The 25,380-nt window shown below is 47.0% G+C and overlaps 1 protein-coding gene across 1 annotated transcript in view; it reads right to left on the bottom strand.

Moving 5' to 3' along the window:
- IL2RB (interleukin 2 receptor, beta) overlaps nucleotides 1–25,380 on the bottom strand; it is a 45,259-nt gene that overhangs the window by 4,681 nt on the left and 15,198 nt on the right. The window contains exon 10 of the mRNA XM_006890222.1: nucleotides 25,040–25,102. Within this exon, the coding sequence (XP_006890284.1) occupies nucleotides 25,040–25,102 (63 nt within the window). The remainder of the gene's footprint in view (nucleotides 1–25,039; nucleotides 25,103–25,380) is intronic.

Genomic DNA, 25,380 nt, shown 5'->3' with positions numbered 1-25,380 from the left:
GTGTCTGTGTGCCTATGTGGGGTGTGTATCGTGTGGAACGTGTGTGGGTGTCTGTGTGCCTATGTGGGGTGTGTATCGTGTGGAACGTGTGTGGGCGTCTGTGTGCCTATGTGGGGTGTGTAACGTGTGGAGCGTGTGTGTATGTGTGTATATGTAAGGCTTTGTGGAAGGCTCCAGTCATGCCGTTGGTAGGTGCCGCCCAGTCAGCTACAATTCCTAGCGACTCTGTGAACAGCAGACAGGGATATTGTCCTTTCCTGAGCCATCCTCACATCACCACCCCGCTCAAGTTCACGGTCACAGTCACTATGGCGGCCCAGCTTGCTGAGGGTCTCCCTTCTTTTTGGCTGACCTGCCTTTTCCAGCTTGATGTTTTTTCCAAGGTCTGTGAGTGTGTGATGTGTGTGGGGTGGGGTGTATACGTGTGTATGGGGTAGAGTGTGCGGGGTGTGTGTTCTCTAGGGTGCTGTGTATGCAGCCTGTGTGTGTGAAGCGTGCGGGGCCTGTGTATGTGCAGTTTGAGGGTGTGTGTTCAGTGCGAGGGTATATGTGTGTACGAGGACGATGTGTGGGGAGTATGTGTGTGGTGCACACGTGTGTATGTGGGATGTGTGAGTGTGGAGTGTGTATGTGTGTGTGATGGGGATGTGAGTAAATGTGGGGGAGTGTGTGAGTGTGCAGTGTATGGGGGGGTGTGTGTGTGTGAGAGGAGGGGATGTGTGTATGTGTATGGTGTGTGTGTGACTATGGCGTGAGGATGTGTGTAAGTGTGAAGCATGAGAGGTGTGTACGTGTGTGTTTCTGTGTGTGTGGTATATGCATGAGGGTGCAGTGTGTGAGGTATATAAACGTAGAGTGTGTAAAGTGTAAGCGTGTGATTCAGTATGAGTGTGAAGGGTGTGAGGGTGTGTGTGTGAAGTGTGTGTATCCGAGTGGTAGGTGGGGAGTCTGTGAAGAATGTGTGCTTGAGTTGGGAGTGTGTGAGGGGGATGTATGTGGGAGTGAATAAGTATGAAGTCTCTGTGTGTGTGTGTGTGTGTGTGTGTGTGATGTACAAGAGTGGGGGGTGTGAGGTATGTGGAGTATGCGAGGGGTGTGTGCGTACAAGAGTGGGGTGTGTGGAGTATGTGAGGTGTATGCATGTGTGTGTGATATGTACAAGAGTGGGAAGCGTGAGGTATGTGTGGAGTATGCCAGTGGGCTGTGTTTGTGTTGAGCATCACACCAACAGGATTGTCTTCCCTCTCGTAGATCTGCGTATCTGGAGCGGGGCCAATGGGCATTAGGGCCTGGGGAGAGTATAAAGACTGTGTATATGTCTACAAGTGTCACGTCATGCCTTACACGTGTAACCTCATGTGTGTTCCCCAACAGGCCTGAGGTGTGCTTTGTAAGAGTGCCTGCACCAGGCCTGTGCACCTCTGTGTGTTTATGCATGGGGAGTGTGTGTGTGTGTGTGTGTGTGTGTGTGTGTGTGTGTGTGTGTGTTTACATGCATACATGTGTGATGTATCCTGAGTCATGACAGTCTATGAAGCTCCCTGTCCTGAAAGATACAGGGTTGGGCAGGCAGGAAGGAGGAAGTGAGGGCTGGTTAGGGATTCTGGTTAGGGTGGGAGACATTTCTACTGCTCTTCTCCTGTTCTTCCTCAGGGCTTTGCCCACCACCTCAGGGTCTGCTGGAGACCCTGAGAGGGGACACAGCCTCACCTCCTGTCCTCTGCTCCAGCCCTAAGCAATTAATCCTCCTCTCTTCAACCTGCTCCCTTCCCAGTCCCTAAGCCTCATCCTCTACGAATTCACCAAGAGAGAGGTGCTTGCCATGGGAACATGGGCTGGCTGAGGAGAGAGGTCCTGCCTCCTGGCTCTGCTCTTCCTTCGGGAGGCAAGTGGGCCTGGCCTGGGACCCAGGCTAGTAGTCAAGTGGTCGGTAGGGCTCATGCCTCATGCCTCATACCTGGTAGCCACCTGGACTTCAATCCGTGACTGCCTGGGGGTGGGGCTTATATCTGGAGGTGAGGACAACAAAAGGCTAAAAGAGGGGTTTAAATACACATTCAAGGGCCTCAATAAAGGCTATGCAAAGGTGTTTACATATAAAATCTATACCTAGACCAGGAAGCTGTCATGGGAACAGAGCAAGGAAACATTGTATCATTTAAAATCAAAGAAGCTGTGTGGCAGGGCTGTATCCTTTCTCTAGACCACTTCAATCATCAGCGAAGCCATTACAAAGAGAGTGACATTAGGATCAGAGAAAGATTCATCTACAACCTGCATTATGCAGTTGATACCACCTTGCTTCTTGAAAATGAGCAAGACTTGAAACCATTTGCATCAGAAGATCAAAGACGATAGCTTTCAGTATAGATTACATGTCAACATCAAGGAAATAAAAACTCTTACTATTGAGCCAAGAGGCAACATCATGATGGATGGAAAAACGATAGAAATTGTCAATGGTTTCATCTTACTAGGATCCAAAAATCAATGACCTTGGTACCAGCATTCAGGAAATCAAAAGACATATTGCATCAGGAAAATCTACAATTAGGGACCTTTCCAAAATGTTGGAGAGTAAGGACGTCAGTTTAAAGACCGAGGTACACCTGCTCTAAGCCATGGGTCTTTTCAATTCCTGTGTATCTGAGAGTTGGACAATGAAGAAAGATGGCAGAATAAATGATGCCTTTGAGGTGTGGTGTTGGAGAAGAGCACTCAATATCCATGGACCGCTAGAGTGCAGCCAGGATGCTTCTTAGAGGGAAGGATGGTGAGACTTTATCTCACATACTTCGGACATGTTCTTGGGATGACTCAGTCCTTGGAAAAGGACACGATGAGGAGAAAAGTAGAGGGTGAGTCAGTGAAGAAGGGGAAGATTCTCGACAAGACAAATCGACACAGTCACTGTTGACAATGGGCTCAAGTGTGACAGAAATGATGAGGATGGCACAGGATAGGACAGGGCTCAGATCCATCATCCATAAGGTCATTGTGGGTCATAATCAACTCGCTATCAAATAACAACAATAACAAGGGTCTCAATTCCCCAGGAACTCAGGGAACTGTCAGGGGTGGGGGCAGCCTGTCACTGAGACAAGGCTTCCCTCTGTCCCTGAGGGTACCTTCATGGTCAGGATGCTCTTGTCCACATTGAGGGACCCACAGACCTGGTGGACACTTTTCCACACAGGACAGGGATGAAGGCCTCACTCGTCCCTGGACATCTGCATGCCTCCCTAATGCTGGACCTCAGGCACTGGGGACAGACAGAGTAGTCAGCTGCAGGCCTGGCCCGTAAGGCTTGGGACCCATTGGACACAGCAGGCCTGGCCCTGCAGAACAGGGAGAAGACAGGGCATGAACTGTACCCGCCACATTCACGTGACAAAAGACAAAGATGTAGGTGCGGGGTGAGGAATCAGAGGATCCTGACTGAAGTCCCAGCCCCTCTGCTTCCCGGTAACCTAGGGGAAACTGTCCCCTTCTCAAGCTGCCGGTGCATCGCCTGCAGGATGGGAAACATAACATTCATTTGTTGAGGACAGAAAGACAGACATGACTGTCAGCTGTCATGTACTATTTCCTGACATACAGTCCCAGGGTACCAGTATTTAAAAAATAAAAAGCTGTGCTGCATTAGGAAGATGTGCTGTCAAAGACCTCTCCAAAGTGCTGAAGAGCAATGATGTCAGTTTAAAGACTAAGGTGCCCCGATTCAGGCTGTGGTCTTTTCAACTACTTCCTATGCAGCTCAAATTTGAAGAATGAATAAAGATGAAAGGAGAATTGGTATCTTTGAGTTGTGGTGTTGAGGAAGTGTAGTGAATGTCCCATGGATGGCCAAAAGAACAACTATGTCTTCAAGAACATACAACCAGGGTGCTTATTGGGGGCAAGGATGGTGACACTTTGTCTCAAGCACTTGGGGCATGTTGCTAGGAGGAGATGACAGTCCTAGGAAAAGGTCATCATGCTTGGAAAGGTATAGGATCAAGAAAAGAGAGGAAGACCCTCAATGAGATGGATTGGCAGAGACTGAGATAATAGAGGAAGATCCTCAATGAGATGGATTGGCAGAGACTGAGATAATAGAGGAAGACCCTCAATGAGGTGGATTGGCAGAGACTGAAATAATGGGCCCAAGTGTATCAGAGATGATGAGGATGACACAGGAAAGGGTAGGGTTCAGGTCCATTGTTCACAGGATCGTTATGAGTTGTGGTCAATGCAGTGGCTCCTACTACCACCATGACCATCACCACAACGACCACCACCACCAACAGCAGCAATAACAACGTACCAGGTCTGACTTCCAACCCACAGAGCTGGGCAATTATGTCTAAATTCTCGGCTACAAAGAAGCATGGCTCTTCTTAAAGATGAGGTTATTCCTGGAGAGCTTGCCTGGTCAGCGAGTCACAGCCCCTGACCCACTGCCGCCCAGAGGGAGGGGGGCTGCTGACTATGCTGGAAGCACAGGACGGCCTTGATCAACTGTCGTTGGTTCACACACTACCAACCCCGTTTGTGTTCTCTTCCCCCAGGGCCTGGCACACAGCAGGTGCTCACTCATTGCCCAATGGCAAAGGTTGCAGAGCCAAGATCTTTGTGTTTTTTGTTGGGACCTTCTGGAGATGTGACATCTGGAGCCGTGGGGGTTGAGGCTTACTGCAGGGAGGTGGGGGTAGCCAGCCTTGTGGGACTCAGGAAATGCTCCAGCAGCAAGAAGCCCATCAGCCCAGCCTCCTGGTACCCTTCCCCCCCCCCCATAGCACTTATTCTCTGAAATGACCCAGGTTAGCGGTTAATTGATAGACGCCACACCTCCCCTGTTCCCTGCAGTACCCTTGTCCAGAACAGTGCCCAACACACAGGAGAAGTCCTATTTGTTGAATGAAGTTACTATCAGCTTGGACACTCATCAGAGGAGGATTCTGAGCACCGTGGCTCAAAGCTGGTCCCTTCACAAACAAGTCCTCAAAGTGACACCTCACGTTCAGGCCTGGGAGTGGGAATATATCCCTACTTAACATCAATAACCTGCGCTATGCAGGTGATGCAATCTTGCTTGCTGAAAGTGAGGAGGACTTGAAGCACTTGTTGCAGGAGATCCAAGAATGCAGCCTTCAGTATGGATTGCATCTCAACGTGAAGAAAATGTTCATACCATTGGACTGATGGGCACCACCGTGATAGATGGAGAAAAGATTGACGTTGTCAATGATTTTGTCTTACTTAGATTCACAATCAACACCCTTGGTATCAACAGTTGGGAAATCAGGAGACATATGGCACTGGGAAAGTTGGAAGTGAAAGACTTCTCTAAATTATTGAGGAGCAATGATGTCAGTTTGGGGACTAAGGTGTGCCTGATTCAAGCCATGGTCTTTCTGATCACTTGCTGTGCGTCTGAGAGCTGGACGATGGATAAGGATGACAGAAGAAGAGCTGATGGCTTTGGTCTGTGGTGTTGGAGAAGATTGCTGAACATCCCATGGACGGCCAAAAGAACAAACAAGTAAGTCTTGGATAAAGTGAAGCCAGAGTGCTCCTTGAGGCAAAAAATATTGAAGCCTCATCTCACATGCTTTGGACATGTTTCAAGGAGAGGCTTTTCCTTGGAGAGGGATATTATGCTTTGAAAAGTGGAGGACTGACAAAGGAGAGAAAGACCTTTAATCAGGTGGATTGACAGAGTGACTGCTGCAATGGGCTCTAGTGTGTCAGGAAGTGTGAGGATGGCTCAGGTTAGGACAGGATTCAGATCTGTTGTTCATAGGGTCGCTATGGGCCATACTCAACAGCATCTAACAACAACTAACAACAGAAGATGAAACAGAGGTCTGAGTGGAGAGATTGTATCAGTTAGGGGTGAGACAGAGTCTGTGGTTGGTCTCCTGGATGGGGAGTGAGGATTCTATCTCAGAGGGAGTATAAATGGGGCTGGGGAGATGTAAGAGAGCCTGCTCCTGTGGGCTGGCGATCAGTGGGTCTCAGAACTCTTGGGGGCACACTGGGAAGCCCCTTGCTCCCCTGGCAGGGAGGGTACCAGCACTCTGCTGGGCAGAGCCACTCTGAAACCCTCAGGGGAAGCCCCAAAGAGTCTGAGAGTGCGGTGAGGAGGTGACTGTGCAGGTGGGGCCGCCGCTGTCTAGACAGGTGTCTGAGAGGACAGGCCCCTGTGGCCTCAGAGCCGGGGGAGGGGGTTTGGGGAAGAGGGGAGGTGGTGGAGCAGGCTGGGCGGGGCTTGGCTGTGGACTCCGTTTCCAAAGGTCCTTGTGACCTGTGTCCTTGAGTCACTTCTTAAACTCCTCTGTCCACACCTGATGATGCCACCCTCTCTCTCTGCTCCCTCCCATAGGCCTTTGGCACCTGGTCTGAGCTGCTCCATCAGCCACACACTGGGCTAACCTTTCCCATCACCCTGACCAGCCCATCTTGGGTTGCCCCCAGCAGGAGTCCTGCAGGTCACTCTGTCACCTCTGACACACACAGCTCACTTGCTTGTTAAAGGGATTGGCCCACACTGCAGGCCCAGCTCTTATCCCAAGACCTATCAAGGTACCTCCCTGCCCTGGAAAAGCCTGGTGGAACCTGGGGAGACAGGCCAAGGGGCATGGCAGGTGTTTGGTAATGGGGGTTTTCTTACCTCCGACATCCCCCTGAGCTCCTAACAGAGACATGGTCCTCAGCAACATTTCCGGGTGCTTGTCAGGGCCTTTCAGAAACCAGAATCCAGCAAGTGGCCTGACAGCAATACAAGTGTGAGACTTCACAGCAATGATACCAGCGGCCCTCCTCCATAGTGACAGGATTTCAGGCCCTCAGAGCCCCTCGGCTGCAAGGCTCTGACTTTATGACACCACTAATCAGAAATGTGACTAGTCATCTTCTCCCCATTGAGTTTGATGTGCCTTCCTAAAAGGAAACATACTGCCTTGGGCAGGTTCACTGTCAGGGAGCTCTTCAAAATACTGAAGAGCAACAATGGATGTCAGTTTGAGGACTAAGGTATGCCTGGTTCAGGTCATGGTGTTTTCAATCACTGGCTGTGCATCAGAGAGCTGGACTATGAGTAAGGATGACAGAAGAAGAATTGATGTCTTTGAGTTGTGGTGTCGGAAAAGAGTATCAAATATCTCATGGACAGAGAAAAGAATAAACAAATACGTCTTAGAGAGGGTGCAGCCAGAGTGCTCCTTGGAGACAAGGATAGAAAAGCTTTGTCTCTGACACTTTGGGTATGTTGCTAGAAGAAGCTATTTCTTGGAAAAGGCATCATGCTTGGGAAAGTGGAGGGTCAACAAAAGAGAGGAAGACCCTCAAGGAGATGAACCGACACAGTTGACTCAGCAGTGAATTCAGAAATAATGTGAATCATATGTCAGAAATGATGAGGATGTCACAGGAGAGGGCAGGGTTGGGATCCATTGTTCATAGGGTGGCTCTGAGTTGACTCAATGGTGCCTAACAACAGAGTTGTTTTGTAACATCTTTCTGCATTGAATACAATTCTGTTACTAGTTAAACATTATTAGTAACTGATTAAAAGCCTTTTTAAACTTTTCTCCTTTTCTTTTAATGCTATTACATTTTTCAAAACAGTTTCTGATGTAAGTTCACGTATAACAATTACTACACTATTGTACCCAAAATACCAGAGGATCTAGTAAAATCAGCAATGATAAAAACAGCAAGAACAAAGAAAACAACAGCATATGCCTATGACAAATGCAGACCAAACAGTGTGATTCAGAGATGGCACTGTCCCTGGGTAATAATGACAGCTCAGACTGGAACACACCATTGTTGTTGTTGTTGCTGTTGTAGTTGTTGCTGCTGTGTGCCGTCAAGCCAGAACTGATCCACAGCTGAGCCTCCAGCGGGTTCTCAGAGGTAGTAAATCTCACAGGAGGAAAATTGTCCATCTTTGTATCACAGAGTAACTACTGGATTCAAGTTTGCATACCTTTGGGTTGCCAGGGCAGTGTCTTACCACCACCAGAGCTCTCTACCTTAGAAGGTTGGTTTGTTGGTATTAGTATATGTCAACTGGGCTTCCAAAAAAATTAGTTTTTGCTGTTTAAAATAATTGTTGTGGTTGTCGTGTGCCGTCAAGTTGCCTACGAGTTATAGTGATCCTATGTACAATAGCCCTAAACCCTGCTCTATCCTGTGTCAATCTCACTGTCTCCAACACACCCACCCTCACTATCCCAATCTCTGAGTCAATACATCTCATTGAGTGTCTTCCTCTCCTGCACTGTCCCTCCACCCTCCCAAGCATGACGTCACCTTTTCAAGGACTAATCCCACCTTGCAACATGTCCAAACTAAGTTGGATGAAGCCTCAGAATCCTTGCCTTCAAGGAGCAGCCTGGTTTCGCCCTCTCTAGGACATACCTGTTTGTTCTCCTAGCAGTCTATGGTATATTCAATACTTTTCTTCAGCACCACAGCGCAAAGGCATCAGTTCTCCTTCTATCATCCATAGTCATTGTCCAGCTCTCTGACACATAGCAAGGGATGTGTCCTATCTCCATACCTTTTCAATCTATATGCAGAACAGATCATCTGGGAGGCTGGGTTCTATGAGGAGAAATGTAGCATCAGAATTGGAGGAAGAGTCATCAACAACCTGTGCTATGCAGATGACACAATCCTGCTTGCTGAAACTGAGGACCTGAAGTGCTTGCTGCAGAAGGTCAAGGACTGCAGCCTTCAATACGGATTGAAGCTCAACCTTAAGAAGACAAAATCCTCACCAGTGGGCCAATAAACAATGTTACAGTAGATGGAGAAATGATGGAAATTGTCAAGAATTTAATCTCACTTGAACTCACAATCAACTTTTGTTATTAGTAGCCAAGAGATCAGAAGACATATTGTAGTGGGCAAGTCTGCTGTCGGGGAACTCTCCAAATTACTGAGAAGTAAAGATGTCAGTTTGAGGAATAAGGTGTCCCTGATTCAGGCCACGGTCTTTTCAATCACTTGCTATACATCTGAAATTTGGACAGTGAATAAGGGAAAGAACAAGACTAGGTACCTTTGAGCTGTGGTGTTGGATAAGAGTACTAAATATCCCATGGACTGCCAAAAGAATAAGCAGATATGTCTTGGAGAAAGCACAGCCAGAGTGCCCTTTGGAAGCAAAGACGACGAAGCTTTTCTCATATATTTTGGACATGTTGTTAGGAGAGGCTATTCCTTGGAGAGGGACATTATGCTAGGGTCAGTGAAAGAGAGGAAGACACTCAATAAGCTGGATTGACACAGTGACTACAGCAATGGGCTCAAGAGTGTCAGAGATTATAGGACAGGATTCAGATCTCTTATTTACAAAGTCACTATGAGTTCTACTCAACTCAACACAGCATCTAGCAATAACAACACCCCTCAAGATGCCAACAATCCAATTAGCAGTGATTCCACCTTTGAGCAAATTTGACACAGACCTCACTACTCCCTACTGCCTCACACTGTATATATCTAACAACATAGCCTCTGCAACAAGTACCTTGAATCGAATCTTAGCTCTACCACTAATTACCTACCTGACCTTGAGCAAGCCACTTGATCTTACTGTGCCTCAGTTTCCTCCTACAGAAAATGGGGACAATGAAAGTACAAATGAGGGGCAGTTTGAACACTCCCAGAGACACCTCTGAAGACAGGCTTGGTGATCTGCTTCCAAAAAGTCAGAAATTCTACAGCGTGCAGGGCTACCCCACACACAGGGGCCCCCATGAGTCAGAACCAGCTCAACAGCAACTAACGACAAGTGGATGTGCAGCGGAGGAACAGCTGAACCTGCAACACAGTTCTCTCTCTTCCAAGGACCACCTTCCACCAACTTCTACCCAGTATCTAAATAAGCTCACCGTCATGAAGTTGATTCCAACTCAAGTGACCCTTCATTCAGTTTCTGAGGCGGTAAATATTGATGACAGGAGAGTAGCCATCTTTCTCCCACAGAGCAGCTGGTGGACTCGAACCATCAACCTTTCAGTTAACAGCAGGGCACATTAGGCACCAAGCCACCAGAGTTCTTTGAGTATCTGAGTCTCACCCTTGATTTTCTCACCCTCCCTGATGATTTTGTATTCTATTACTGGACAAACAAAGGTCCTTCCCATCAGTCAGTGCTTCAATCAAATATTAAATTGTTGTTGCTGTTGTTGTTGTTAGGTGCCATCGAGTCAAGTATGACTTATAGCGACCCTGTGAACAAAAGATCTGAACCTTGTTCTATCCTGCACCATCCTCACACTTCCTGACACACAAGAGCCCATTGCACCAGTCACTGTGTCAATCTATCTGGTTGAGGGTCTTCCTCTCTTTCACTGACCCTCCACCTTTCCCAACATCATGTCCCTCTCCAAGGAATAGCCCCTCCTAACAATATGTCCAAAGTATGTGAGGTGAAGCTTCATCATTCTTGCCTCCAAAGAGCACTCTGGCTGCACCGTTGCCAAGACATATAGTCATCTATGGGATGTTCAGTGCTCTTCTCCAACACCATAGCTCAAAGGTGTCAATTCTTCTGTTATCCTTATTCATTGTCCAGGTCTCGGGTGCATAGCTAGTAACTGGAAAGACTATGGCCTGAATCAGACGCACCTTAGTTCTCAAACTGACATCATTACTCCTCAATAATTTGGAAAGATCCCTAACTGCAGACTTTCCCAGTGCAATGTATCTCCTTATTTAGGACACATTTTATTAGCAGATCTGGAAGACAGTGAGATAGTTCTCCAGGACTGCCTTCTTTTGCCCCAGGCAGTGGGAGTTCTTGTATCCTTTCCATACAACATGCAATTACCTTCTTTCAGACTTCAAACGTTCTTCCATCTGGAACTGAAGCTTACATCCCACTGAGTGATGTGTGACTGTCCCTTACCCTTTCAAAGAATGTCAATGTTATCATGGAAAAGATTTGCTTAAAGATACGTGCTTTTCTTATAAGGTCTAAGGTAATACTTTTGGGTCCTCTGATTTTAAATAGCAACTTAACAATGTTGTTGTTATGTGCTATCAAGTCGCCTGTGACTCATAGGAACCCTATGTACAACAGCGCTGAAGCCTGCCCTGTCCTAAACTAGTCTCACTGACTCCGACACACCTACCCCCATTGCCCTAGTTACTGTATCAATCCATCCATCTGAGGTCTTCCTTTCCAGCTCTGTCCATCCACCCTTCTGAGAATGCATGATGTCCTTCTCCAAGGACCTGTCTCTCCTAGCCACGTGCCCAAAGTATGTGAGACAGAGCTTCAAAATCCTTACCTCCAAGGAGAAACTTGGTTTCACCTTCTCTAAGACAGACCTATTTGTTTTCTTGGTGGTCCATGGTATATTCAAGACTCCTCCAGCACCACAATTGGAAGGCATCAATTCTTCTTCTGTCATCCTTAGTCACTGCCCAGCTCTCTGAGGCATATCAAGCTATTTTGAAGACCATGGCCTGGATCAGGCACACCACTGCTTCTTGACTGACATCGTTGCTTCTCAACAATACTGCACCAAGTAGTCTAGGGTACTAATTTAACTAACTTCTAAGAATAGTGAGAAGGTACAGCCAGAGTGCTCCTTGGAAGCAAGGATAGTGATACTTTGTCTCACATACTTTGAGCATGTTGCTGGGAGAGGTTATTCCTTGGAGAAGGACATCATGCTTGGAAAGGTGGAGCGAGGGCGAAGGAGAGGAAGACCCTCAACCAGGTGGATCGACACAGTGACTGCAGCAATGGGCTCGAGTGTGCCAGAGACGGTAAGGACGGCACAGGATGTGACAGGGTTCATGTGTGTTGTTCACAGGGTTGCTATGAGTCGTAGTCAACTCGACAGCACCAATAGCAATAGTAAGAATATGTGTGTGTGTGTGTATATGTATGTATGTATGTGTGTGTGTGTGTTTTATATATCTACCTCTATCTATCTATCTATCTATCTATCTATCTATCTATCTATCTATCTATCTACATTCATTTCTTGTTAGATGAAAACCCTATGTGCCCAAGGAAGAACTTAATCATCAAGGACAGTAAATAAAAAGGTTCAAAAAGGAAAAGAACAAACTCTGAAACACCATGGAAGGAAGTTAACCAGTAAAGACCGATACGGATTTTAAAGGAAGTATGTGAAACCATTAAGGCTCTCTTCTCCTGATTCCTTCACCCCCTCCCTCCGCCCACCAAACTCTGTCATCCTATCTATTACACCCACACTCTGCCCCCTGCCTCCTTTCCTTTCCCCTTTGGACTTTCAGACACATTTTAGTAACTATCCTTCTAATTTTATAATGATAGTATTATGCAGTATTTTAAGCACAGGCCAGTAGTGATTCATTTTATCCAACACAATGTATATGAAGGACTGTATGAAACACAATGTGAATGAAGGAATGTGCGAAACACATGTACGTGAATGGAACACAACAAATAGATGAATTTTATATCCAAATCAATTTTAATTTATTTTTTTTTAAGATTCTTCTCTCAGTGCTACCTGCACCTGAGCCTACACGAACCTCTCACCTTCCTGCCTCAAGTCAGAAAGGGCTTTCAGAGTTTTCTCAAGAGTAAATGCCCAAAAAAAAGGAGTAAATGCCGTGCACATGGAGCTCCATGGGAGGACTGTGACCATCAGTGTCCCTATCTGGGTCCTCCGTGGTCACCCCTCCACTAGAAAGCAGGGGCTCTTGTAGACAAGGCAGAAACCAGCCCTCTGTGACCAGTGCTGGACAGGCCAGCTCCCACCCACTGCTCACTGCCCCCCTCCCTCTCCTCACGTCCTGCCTTCCTGTAATCACCTCTGGGCACCTCTCCCCCCTCGGTGCTTCCTGCTTGCTTTCACACAGGCCCATGCCCCACCCCACCTCTCTGGGCTCAGTGATGTCACACTCAGTGGTGGAAAATGTCTCTGAGCCAGTCAGCCAAGGGGATGCCCCGGGCTGAGCCCTGGAACAGGGTCAGGTCTAAACAACAGTCCCTCGTCATCACTGTAGAGGCTCTGAGCCTGCTGGCAGGAGGCAGGAGGCAGGAGGCAGGAGGCAGGAGGCAGGGGGCAGGGGGCAGCAGGGAGAACCCAGTGTCCCAGAGCCCCTCAGCCAGGCTCACCGGGTGACCTGAAACAGTCTCTCCTCTCTGAAACATGACTCAGAACCCCTGGGCCCATCTCGCTGGGTTGCTGGAACGGATGTGAAATGCTAGGAGGCACATATCTTAAAAGCTGTTAACAATGAGGGTTAACCACTGCTTGCGTTCAAATCTATGCTGGGTGTCCTTGGGGAAGTCATTTACCTTCTCTGTGACTCAGTCTTCTCATCTGTAGAATGGGGGTAAGAAGAGAACCAACCTCAGGGCCTTGCTGTAAAGGATCAAGTGAGTTTCTAGTATTGTCATTAGGTGTTGTCAAGTTGAGTATGACTCATAGTGACCCCAGGAACCACATATCTGAACCCTGTCCTATCCTGTGCCATCCTCTTCATCTATGACACATTCAAGTCCATTGCTGCAGTCACGCTGTCAGTCTACCTGGTGGAGAGTCAGTGCACCTGGTGGATGGTCGTCCTCCCTTTCGCTGTCCCTCCATCTTCACAATAATATCAAATGCCTAGAGTTACACAGGGTAAGGCAATAAATGCAGATTGTAGTGACAGCATTTCGCCTTTATACCCCTTACCCCATCTACAGCTGACAAGACTAAGGGATGTGGGAGGACCAGAACCAGGAATGCAGGGTCACACCGACTGTGGCCCTGGACCAGACTGATGTCAGCTAACGTGACCCGACTGGAGAGGCAGGAGGACACTTCTTGCTGGAATTTTCTCACCAGAGACTCAGCCCTTTGCATCTTTTTAAGCCTTTGGGAAAGGTCTCACCTGAACCCACGGAGAAGACTTTAAAGAGATCCTTGCCCTCCACAGCTGTCTCTCCTCACCGATTGTCCTGAGAAGGGCTAATATTCATTAAGAACAACTTCTCTCTCTTCCGAGAACCATCCTGCCCTGCAATTTCTGGGACTAGCTATCCCCACCCCCACCAGGCCTGTGGGAGCTTCTGTCCTGCTGACCACCTTGGAACATTCCCTCTGAACCTTCTCTTGCCCAGCATTTCTGAGTAACGGCTTATGCTGTTGGACTCTGGCCGACCTCTTTCACAAGTTATTATTGTTACTTCTCTAAAATGAAAGTGATGCTACCAAGCCAAAGGTGGGTGATTTTTTAATCTGTGGCCCTCAGGCCTGGTTTTGATTGTTTTTTGGTCAAACATTCTTCTAGGTGGTATAGCACTGGTCTGTCCACTTGCTGTACAGGGTAACTTTGTGGTTGCTATGATTCTAAACACTGTGACAATAATGTGTCAGATGTGATGATGGTTATCCGTGGTGGACAGTGTTTGGTGGAGCTCCCCAATTAAACCAAGCTCGGAAGCAGGAGTGTCGTCCACTTCTGAAATAGCTTGTCTCCGGAAACTCTATGAACTTGCAGAAATGACGGAAGTTACACAAGTGTTCAGGTCTTTCATTCACAGGATTGCTATAAGTCGTCTATGACTTGACGGCACTTAACAACAACAGCACAAAGTGGAAGGTGCAGCCAGAGTGCTCCTTGGAGGCAAAGAATATGAGAAGGCTTCACTCACACACTCAGGGCATGTTTCTAGGAGAGGCTGTACATTGGGGATGGACGTCGTGCTTGGGAAGATGGAAGGTCAGTTAAAGAGAGGATGACCTTCAACCTGGTGGATTGACCCAGTGACTCCAGCAATGGGCTCAAGTGTGTCAGAAATGATGAGGACGACACAGGATAGGACAGGGTTCAGGTCTGTTGTTCACAGGGTCACTGCGAGTTGTACTTCACAGCACCTAACAACAACAGCAAAACTGGGCACTCACCTCTCGTGCGATCGACAGCTCTGGAACATGCTGGAACGTCTGTTAAGGGCTGGTTCTGATCAGCAGCAATGAGTTGTGTGAGTTGTATCACCAGAATGAAGGAGCACTGACGGCAGAGTGGTTATGCCCTCGGCTGCCCACTGAGAAGTCTGCAGTTCAAACCCCTCTTCAGAGACCCCTGAGGCAGTCTGCTTCCGTCAAGGCTCGCCGTCCTGGAGACCCTACGGGGTGGAGCTCCTGGGCCCCACAGGGCTGATGTGAGTTGCAACTATCTCAACAGCAGTGGGTTTGGGTTTTTATGGTTTTAATCTCTCTAGAATGTAGCCCAGGGCCTGGTGATCTCAATGGCCAGCACTGCAGATAGAACAGACACCTGGTGGAGGGCAGCTGGAGGAAGTCATCAATTGGGGGAACTCTGAGGGCTCCAGCGTGGTCCTGAGGGCTGTGGAGGAGGCCAGGGGGCACTGCTCAGGTGGCGGCACCACTTCAAATGCACATCAGCAGATGCCAAAGCACACAGTGCGGGTGTAATTCCTGCCATCAACCTGCTGCCCCGCCACCTCCAACTTTTGATGTAAAATCTATGGGCTTCTGGTCACCAGCCACACTCTGTGGCACCAAGCCTCACACATATCAGGGTCACTTCAGAACCCTCCAGTCTGATTCCTCATTCACACATGAGGTGACTGAGGCTCGGGGACAGATGGGCTTGCTGAGGTCCCCCAAGTCAAGCCCCCTTACTATCCCCAAATGGCCATAAATTTGCACACACAGTGCTGCAAGTTTAACCTCAGCCAGGGGACTCTGGCAGGGCCCAGATGTGGAAGGATTGAAGGAGGGAACGGGTGGGCCCAGGAGGTGCCTGGCCAGGGACTGGAGTAAGAGGTTACAGAGGGGCCTGAGTCATGGGGCACAGGGATGAGGTGAGAACCAGGGACTGACGAAATAGACTGCGGAGGGAGGAGGGTGAGGATGAGGGGGCACAGCTGGAACAGAGCAGGCAGGAGGCAAGGACAGCCATGTTGTCCTCAAGTCAGTCCTCGTGACCACTGTTTAAATCCCACTGACCTGCAGAGCTGACCAAAGGACTTCTCCCTTCCTGTCACCATCACAGTCTTGGAATGTGGAATGCCTTTTGCATTTATTGAATTGGCTGCCAGGAAGCTCAGGATGGAATTTGCCTCCCATGCTGCCTTCTATACACAAGGGGGGGGGAAACACTCTAGAGTCAGATGGGTCAGAGTCTAAACTCAGGCTCTCCTAACCTTTAGCTGCATCCCATAACTTCTCCAAGCCTGAGTTTTCTTATTTGCAAATTGGGGAGGGGATCATAAAAGATGGTGTTTGGGAAGTTCCCTGGCCCAATGTTTACAACGTGAACATTAGCTTAGGATGGGTTTTTTTAAGAAAAATATATTTTACCATTGTGGAAGGCGGTGTGGTGCTTTCTCAAAAAATTGCAAATAGAGATACCATTTGACCCCGCAATCCCATTACTGGGAATATACCCCAGAGAGACCATGCCTGCCATCCAAGCAGATATATGCACACCCATATTTATTGCAGCTTTGTTTATAATAGCAAAGAGTTGGAAGCAGCCTAAGGGCCCATCAACAAACGAATGGATAGAGAAGCTGTGGTATAGCCACACAATGGAATACTATGCAGCACTGAAAAACAAGGAACTCATACAATATTATTCAAAGTGGGTGACCCTGGAGGACATTATGCTGAGTGAAATATCTCAGTCACAAAGGGACAAACACTGCATGGTGCCACTGTTATAGAATGGGTCTGACATCAGGGTGGGGGTATGACAGAAAAAAACTGGATAAATTATGTATATTGTATTGAAACAGATGAGGGAAAGAGCAGATTAGAAGTGATATATGATTATTATGGTTAGCACAGGAATCCAAAATTAAGGTTGCATAGAGAAGTGTACTCAGTGTCGGGGGTAGGGGGGGAGGGGACGTGGGAATTGTATACTAATGAAGAAATTTTATTTTTTTTTCTTTTCGGAGGGGGAAGCGAGCTGGTGGGGAGGGGTGGGCAGGGAGAAAGTTGCGGCAATGAATGAATGGAAATCCAAAACCTCTGTAAATGTCTATTAAAATTATTATTATTATTAATAAGAATAATTAAAAATGCTTTATTATTATTAATTTTAATGAAAATTTACAGAGACTTTGGATTTCCACTCATTCATTGTTGCACTTTTCTCCCTGCCCACCCCACCCCTCCCGTTTGCTCTTCTCTTTAAAAAGTAAAAGAAAAATTCTTTCATTGTTTTACAATCCCTCCCTCCAGATCCACTCCACTATGCAGGCTTCATTCTGGACTCCTGTCATGACAATAATACCTCATCACATATCCCTTTTAAACAGTTCTCTCCCTCATCTGTTTCAATGCGGGATACATTATTCATCCCATCTTTCTCAGTCTCCCCCCAATCCCAAGGTCAGTCCCATTTTACAACAGTAGCACTATGCAGTATTTGTCTTTTTGTGACTGAGATATTTCACTCAGCATAATGTTCTCCAGGGCCACCCATTTTGAATAATATTTCATGGGTTCCTTGTTTTTCAATGCAGCATAGTATTCCATTGTGTGACTATACCAACAGCTTCTCTATCCATTCGTTTGTTGATGGGCACTTAGGTTGTTTCCAACTCCTTGCTATTGTGAACAAAGCCACAATACACATGGGTGTGCATTTGTCAGAGCACTGTGCTGAGGAGAGCAGAGGTAGATCAGTCGCCCTAGTGCTGACTGTTTCTTCCATAATCTCCTTTGAATCAGGGACACTGGGGGTTGCTTGGAATGGGAGCTGGGAAGTAGAAAGAGAACAGAAGTATCAAGAGATTTGGGAAGCAAAGGAACAGATCTAGTGGAGAGAGGCTGGAAGGCTCACCCACTTCTCCTCTCCCCACTTCTCCTCTCGGATCTCTTATCCCCAGATCTGCCCTGGCTGCCTCCTTCCCACTTAGCACCTGACAGCTCTCTGGGGCCCCAGGCAGCCTGCCCCCCAGCTGCTGCAGCCCCACACCCCTGCAATCTGATCCAAGCAGGCCCCACCTCTCCTTCCACCCCTACCAGCTGCTCCCTCCACACCCATCTCCAGGGGTCGCTTTCACATCCACACACATGGTAACATCTAGACCTCTGCTCTAACTTCACCTAGCACACCTGTGCTCAGCTCTTGGCAGCCTGAAGTCTCTCACGAGTCGTGACAGAGACGGCTGGACCCCTGAGCTCGCCAGCTCCAGGGCTGCTCAGCTCCCAGCCTCCAACGTCTTGGCCCCAGTTTTCCCTGCCTGGAAAATAGGAGTTGGGAACAACAGGAGATCCTTCTTGGAAGGGAGTTTGTGGGGGAGGGTAGTCGGGTGCTGAGATATCAGCAGATGCCACATCTAAGCAATCGGGGCTGCCTACAGCATGGCACCATGGAAACTCGAGCTGTACCAAGGTGCAAAGAGGCCACGATCAATTACTGTCTGCCACGCACGGTGCAATCGATTACTCATGCCAGCAGTTGCCATTCTTGATCTGGCTGGTCCAGATTTTCCAAGGCAAAAGCATCTGTCATGAATTGGATTGTGTCCCTCCAAAATGTGGCTGTATACAAAGAAACTGTGTGATGATCTTCTATAATCTGGTAAGCCAGTTAGAGGAGGATTAAGGATTGAATCCGACACTCCTTAATCTAACACAGCCCTAACACTATGTGTGGGGAGTCTCCCAGGGTGTGGCCGGCAATACCTTTCGTCACTATCCTGTGCCGTCCCCACCGTCTCCAACACACGTTAAGTCCACTGCTGCAGGTGCTGTGTCAACTCATCTCATTGAGAGTTTTCCTCTCTTTTGCTGACCCTCCACCTTCCCAAGCATGATATCCTTTTCCAAAGAATAGTCTGTTCTAGCAACATGCCCAAATATGTGGACAAAGTTTCACCATCCTTGCCTTCAAGAAGCACGCTGGCTGAACTTTCTTCCAGGACATATTTGTGTGTTCTTTTGGCAGTTCAGGGGAGATCCCATGCTCTTCTCCAGCACCACAGCTAAGAGGTATCGATTTCTCTTTTGTCATCCTTACTCATTGTCCAGCCCTCAGATGAACAGCAAGTGATTGAAAAGACAATGGCCTGAATCAGATTCATCTTAGGCTTCAAACTGACATCATCGCTCCTCAGGAATTTGGAGAGAGCCCTGAGAGTGAATTTACCCAAGGCCGTACATGATTTGACTGCAGGTACCAAGGGCGTTGGGTGTGGATCCAAGTAAAATGAAATTGTTGACAATTTCAATCTTTTCTCCATCATGATGTTGCCTTTCAGTCCAGTAGTGAGGACTTCTGTCTTGATGTTGAGATGCAATCCACGCTGAAGGCTGTATTCTTTGATCTTCTGTAGTATTTCAAATCCTTTTCACTTTCAGCAAGCAAGATTGTGTCATCAGCATATTGTCAAATGAGACTTCCCCCAATCTTGATGCCACATTCTGCTTCACAGAGTTAGTTGTTGTTAGGTGTCATCGAGTCAAGCATAACTCATAGCGACCTTGTGAACAAAATATCTGAACTCTGTTCTATCCTGCACCATCCTCACACTTCCTAACATACAAGTCCCCATTGCAGCAGCCACCATATCGATCCACCTGGTTGAGGGTCTTCTTCTCTTTCAACAACCCTACACCCTTCCCAGCATCATGTCCTTCTCAAAGGAATATTACCTCCTAGCAACATGTCCAAAGTATGGGAGGTGAAGCCTCATCATTCTTGCCTCAAAAGAGCACTCCTTCTGTACCCTTTCCAAGACATATCTGTTCATTCTCTTGGCCATCCATGGGATGTTCAGGGCTCTTCTCCAACACCACAGCTCAAAAGCATCAATTCTTTTTCTCTCATTCTTATTCATTGTCCAGGTCTCAGAGGCATAGCTAGTAATCAGAAAGACCATGACCTGAACTAGATGCACCTTAGTCTTCAGACTGATATCCCTACTCCTTAATAATTTGGGAAGGTCCCTAACTGAAGGTTTTCCCAGTGCATCTCCTTATCTCCTGACTGCTGGTACCAAGGGTGTTAATTGTGGATCCAAGCAAGATGGAGTTGTTGATCGTTTCAATCTCCTCTCCATCATCATGACGCTGCTTATTGGTCTAGCCGTAAGAATCTTTGTTTTCTTGATACTGAAACACCATCCATACTGAAGGCTGTATTCCTTGATCTTCTGCAACAAGTGCTTCAAACCCTCCTCACTTTGAAGCGGGTAAGGTTGTGTCATCTGCATAACGCAGGTTATTAATGAGTCTCCCTCCAATCCTGATGCCACACTCCTCCTCACAGAGTCCAGCTTCTTGGATAATTTGCTCAGCATACGGATTGAATAGGTATGGAGAAAGAATATAACCTTGGCGCACTCCCTTCCCAATTCTAAACCATGCAGTGCTCCCCTGCTCTGTTTTTCAATCTTCATAGAATATAGCTTTTCAGATTATTTGTTCAGTATGCAGATTGAATAAGTAAGGAGAAAGGAGACAACCCTCAGTCACATCTTTCCTGATTTTAGAGCATGCAGTGTTTCCTTCCTTGTTCTGTAGGGACAGCAGCTTCTTGGTCCAGGTAAAGGGTTCACATGAACACAATTAATTTTTCTGGGATTCCTATTCTTCTTACTGTCAGCCATAGTTTGCTATCATCCACACACAGTCAAATGACTTGGTGTAGTTAATACAGCACAAATAGACATTTTTCTAATATTCTCTGCTTTCAACCAGAATCCATCTAACATCAGCAGTGGTATCCCTCGTGGCGCAACTTCTTCTAAATCCAGCTTAAACTTCTGGAAGTTCTCAATGTACTGTTCGAGATGTCTGGGGATGATCTTCAGCAAGAGTTTGCTTGCATGTGATATTAATGATACTGCTCAATAATTTGCACATTCTGTTGGATTACCTTTCTTGGGAATGGGAACAAATAGGGATCTCTTCCAATTGGTCAGCCATAGCTGGGTAACACTAAAAAATTCAGGAATTACCATATGAACAAGAACCAATGATAATGAAGGAGGAAATTCAAGCTGAACTGAAGGCACTAGCAAAAACTAAGGCCTCAGGAATCGATGGAATACCAGCTGACAAATTTTCCTTGAACTGGCACCCTAAATATAGCCTTCTAGCATTTTAAACTGTAAGAGAGTAAACTTCTATTTGCTAAAGTCATCTACTTGTTCTATTTCTGTTTATAGTTGTTTATTATTGTTGTTTTGCACCATGGAGTTAGGACAGACTGACTCTGAGCTGACCCACCTTCCAGGGACTTTTCAGAGGCAGTAAATAGCATTGGAGGAGACTGCTCATGTTTCTTCCATGGAGCATCTGGTGAATTCAAACCACCTGCCTTTGGGTTGACAGCTCAACTTCTCACCACTAAGCCACCAAAGTTCTCTGTTTATAGCTGTTGTTATGTGAGGTCAAGAACTTACAGTGACTCCATGAGCAATGGCTCTGAATCTTGCTCTATTCTGTGTCTGACACACCTGACCCCGTTACCACAGACATTGCGTCAATCCATCTCATGCAGAGTCTTCCTCTCCTGCACTGTTCCTCCACCCTTTCAAGCATAATGTTCTTTTCCAAGGACTGGTCCCTCCTGGCAACATGCCCAAAGTATGTGAGACAGAGCTTCAAAATCCTTGCCTCTAAAGGATAACTTGGTTTCTCTTTCTCCAGGACAGACCTGTTTTGTTCTCTTAGCATCCATGGTATGGTCAACATTCTTCTCCAGCACCACAAGCCAAAGGCACTGATTCTTCTTCAATCATCCTTAGTCACTGTCCAGCTCTCAGGTGCATAGCAAGCGATGGAGAAGACCATCACCTGTATCAGGCACAACTTAGTCTCTGGACTGCCATTATTGCTCTTTAGCACTCTGGAGAGCTCCCTGACAGCAGATTTTCCCAGAGCAACTCATGTTTTGATTTCCTGATTGCTGGTGCCAAAGGTGTTGCTAGTGGATCCAAGAAAGATGAAATTGTTAATTTCAATTCTTTTCCTCCACCACCATGATGCTGCCTATTGGCCCAGTGGTGAGGATCTTTGTTTTCTTGATGTTGAGATGCAATCCATATTGAAGACTGTAGTCCTTGATCTTCTGCAGCAAATGGTTCAAGTCTTCCTCAGCTTTGGTGAGCAAGTTTGTATCATAATACAGGTTGTTGACAAGTCTTGCGTCAATGCTCATGGTACATTTTTCTGTAGCACTAGATATATGTGGACCAGGAAGCAGTCTTCAGAACAGAGCAAGGAAACACTGCATGGGTTCAAAATCAGGAAAGGCGTGGATACAGGACGAATCCTGTTTCCATACCTTTTTTAGTCTGTATACAGAAGAGGTCATTTGGGAGGCTGGGCTTTATGAGGAGGAATGTCGCATCAGGATTGGAGCAAGACTCATAATAACAACAAAAACATTATACAGATGACACACCTTGCTTGCTGAAACTGAGGAGGACCTGAAGTGCTTGCTGCAGAAGGTCAAGGACTGTAATCTTCAATATAGATTGAAGCTCAACATCAAGAAGACAAAGATTCTCACCCCTGGGCCAGTTGGCAGCACCATGATGGATGGAGATGGGATTGAGGTTGTTAATAGCTTGCTCGGCTCCACAATCAGCACTTTTGGCACCAGCAGTCAGGAAATCAAAAGGTGAATTCCATGCAGTAAATCTGCTGTCAGGGACCTTTCCAGAGTACTAAGAAACAATGATGTTAGTCTAGGGACTAAGGTGCACTTGATCCAGGCTGTGGTCTTTGAAATTACTTGCTATGCATCAGAGAGCTGGACAATAACTAAGGATGACAGAAGATGAATTGATGCCTTTGAGTTGTGGTGCTGGAAAAAGTCTTAACATACCATGGACTGCCAAGAAAACAAATAGGTCTGTTTTGGATAGGCTGAAACCATGTTTCTCACTGGAGGCTAGGATTGTGAAGCTCTATCTCACATACTTTGGGGTACAAGGCCAGAAGGGAACCATCTTTGGGCAAGGATATCATGCACAGAAGAGTGGAGGGATGGTGCAAGAGGAAGACCCTGGATGAGCTAGATTGATATAGTAACTGGGGCAGTGAGGGTAGGTGTGCTGGAGTTACTGAGACTGACTCAGGACAGGGCAGGGTTTAGAGCTGTTATACAGAGTGTCACTGTGAGTCACATGCAACTTGAAGGCACATAACAACAACAAAAACAACAGATAAATAAGACAGCACTGAAATGTATTTATTTATTTTTTTCAAATTTTGCATTGTCTTCCTCGAGAGGACTAGTTCCCAAAGCATGGGAACCATGAGGTGTTGATATGAGACAATGGCAGATGGTCTACGGCCATACTATCCTGAACACACCTGATCCCGTCTGATCTCGGAAACTAAGCAGGGTTGGGCCAGGTTAGTACTTGGATGGGAGACAATGTCAGATGGTGCTTTGACATAGACTAAGAGAAACCTGACTTCCTAGTGGGAAAATTATTCCCCTTTCAGTCCTTCGGTTTCTTCTCTCAAGGAGGAAGTCTCCCTGAGAGCTGCGCTATCTATAACATGTTCCTAATCCTCGATAATCTCCTCTTTAACACATTTCCCAGCTGCAATGACTTTCAGCATTGTTTCATTGTACCAACTTTTGGCAGATGCCTTTTATTTATAGTGCATAGTCTTTTTTTTTTTAATTTACAGGCTTTTTTTCCCTTTATGTAAACATGATTAGACAAAAAGTGAGTTAATTTCAAGAAATACATGAAGCAAATAATAACAAAGGTACTACATACAGATTATTAAAAGATTCTAACATGGATGGTCAAGACTTGAGAAATTTAACACTCAGAGCAAGCAAATGCTATTCCCGTTCTGGGCATAAGGATACTGGCTGGGAAATCTGAATTCAGGACACATAGCGATGCATTTAACACCTTACAATGAGAAGCTGTCAACTGAACCTTTCTGGACATAAGGGCAAAAGGAGTCCTCACCTAAGGTTCACCAGCCCCCTTAGTTACAGGAGGATTTGTGCTACCATGACTCACGTCCCCATCTTTGCCAGAAGCACCTTCTTCCCCGTGTATTTGCTATCCAGATCTCCCTTCCTTACTTTGGTCAAAAGCCTTTGAGACATTGAGACAATCTGATTGGCAAGCTCAGGCCCATTCCTTCTTTGATTGGATAAAACTTCTATGTCAAGCTACCTCATAGGCGGTTGATCAGCCTATGGATTGACTTGCCAGGCAGGCGCCCAATCAGCTCTGAGCAGGCACTGAGCCTTGAGATTCTGAATGGAATCGGGTCCTTCTGGTCTTGCCCTCCATAGGAAGTTTGTGATAGACATCAAGGTGTGACTAGTGCAGGAGCAGAGAGGAGAGAAAAAGAACGGGGGAGAGAGTCTCTAGAAGGAAGAGGCCATCGATGTGGGGAAGATGCCTGGAGTGAGCTGCCTGATCCAAGAGGGTGAGGGACTCAGCAAGCTTTGACCTCAGAAGGTCCCAGGTGTCAGGAGGAGCTTATGTGAGGCATGATGGGAACGAAGGTAGCCAAGGTACAGAAAATAAAATGCTGCCACATGACTCATCGAGGTGCACAGTCCGGCCACCATCCATGCCTCCGTTTGCCATACTGTGCTGACTTGTGGTTTGCTGTGACACAGGATGCTGTATAGCCAGTCTTTTCATACACCAGTATCATGGTCAGGCACTATAGGCATGATTCATCAGGACTTCTGGGCTAAAACAGCCTAGAGTGAAAGATCTGGTGATTTACTGAAAAACCAGTCAGTGAATCCCAGTGAATCATAACAGATGCTGTCTGACATAATGCTGGACCCCAGAGGGAAAGACCGATAGTGAGAGGAGGATGTTATGCCCGGTAAAGCGGAGGACCCGTGAGAGCCAGGGAAACCCTCAATGAGTTGGATTAAATAGCCAAAGAATTGTGCTAAATTAAACAGCATTAAGGGCCACCCAGCAGTCTCAAAGATAGTGCAAAATTGGGCAGTATTTCCTTTTATTGTGCCCAAGAGTTCAATGACAGCTAATGACGGCATACAATCAGGTTTCTGGTGCAGTGAAAAGATGATGAGACTTTACCTTCATGGAGCTGCCAGTCTGTGGGCCGGGTGTGCAGCTCCTGGGCCACAGAGGAAAACTTCTCTAGGGGAGTGTGGAGTGGAGGGGACAGGGACCCAGAACAGTACAGCTCAGCTCAGCACATTGGGGTGAGGATAGTTCCTGGCTTGAGGATCGAGACCAGGAAGCAGCAGTTCAGGCTTGAAGAGAAGGGTCTGAGGGGGTGGGGCCAGGCTGTTCAGGCAGAGTGAGCCGGGTCCTGTTTTGGGAGCTCTTGGAGGGACAGGTAGGCATCAGTGCTCAGGGCTGCGCAGGAGGAGAGGACCCTGGCTGGACTCTCCCCAGGAAAACTGGTCCAGGGG

The sequence above is a fragment of the Elephantulus edwardii genome, unplaced genomic scaffold, assembly GCF_000299155.1.
Source record: "Elephantulus edwardii isolate Elephantulus edwardi_28Jun2011 unplaced genomic scaffold, EleEdw1.0 scaffold00086, whole genome shotgun sequence".
Lineage (NCBI taxonomy): Eukaryota > Metazoa > Chordata > Mammalia > Macroscelidea > Macroscelididae > Elephantulus > Elephantulus edwardii.
This window is presented reverse-complemented; position numbering and strand designations above follow the sequence as displayed.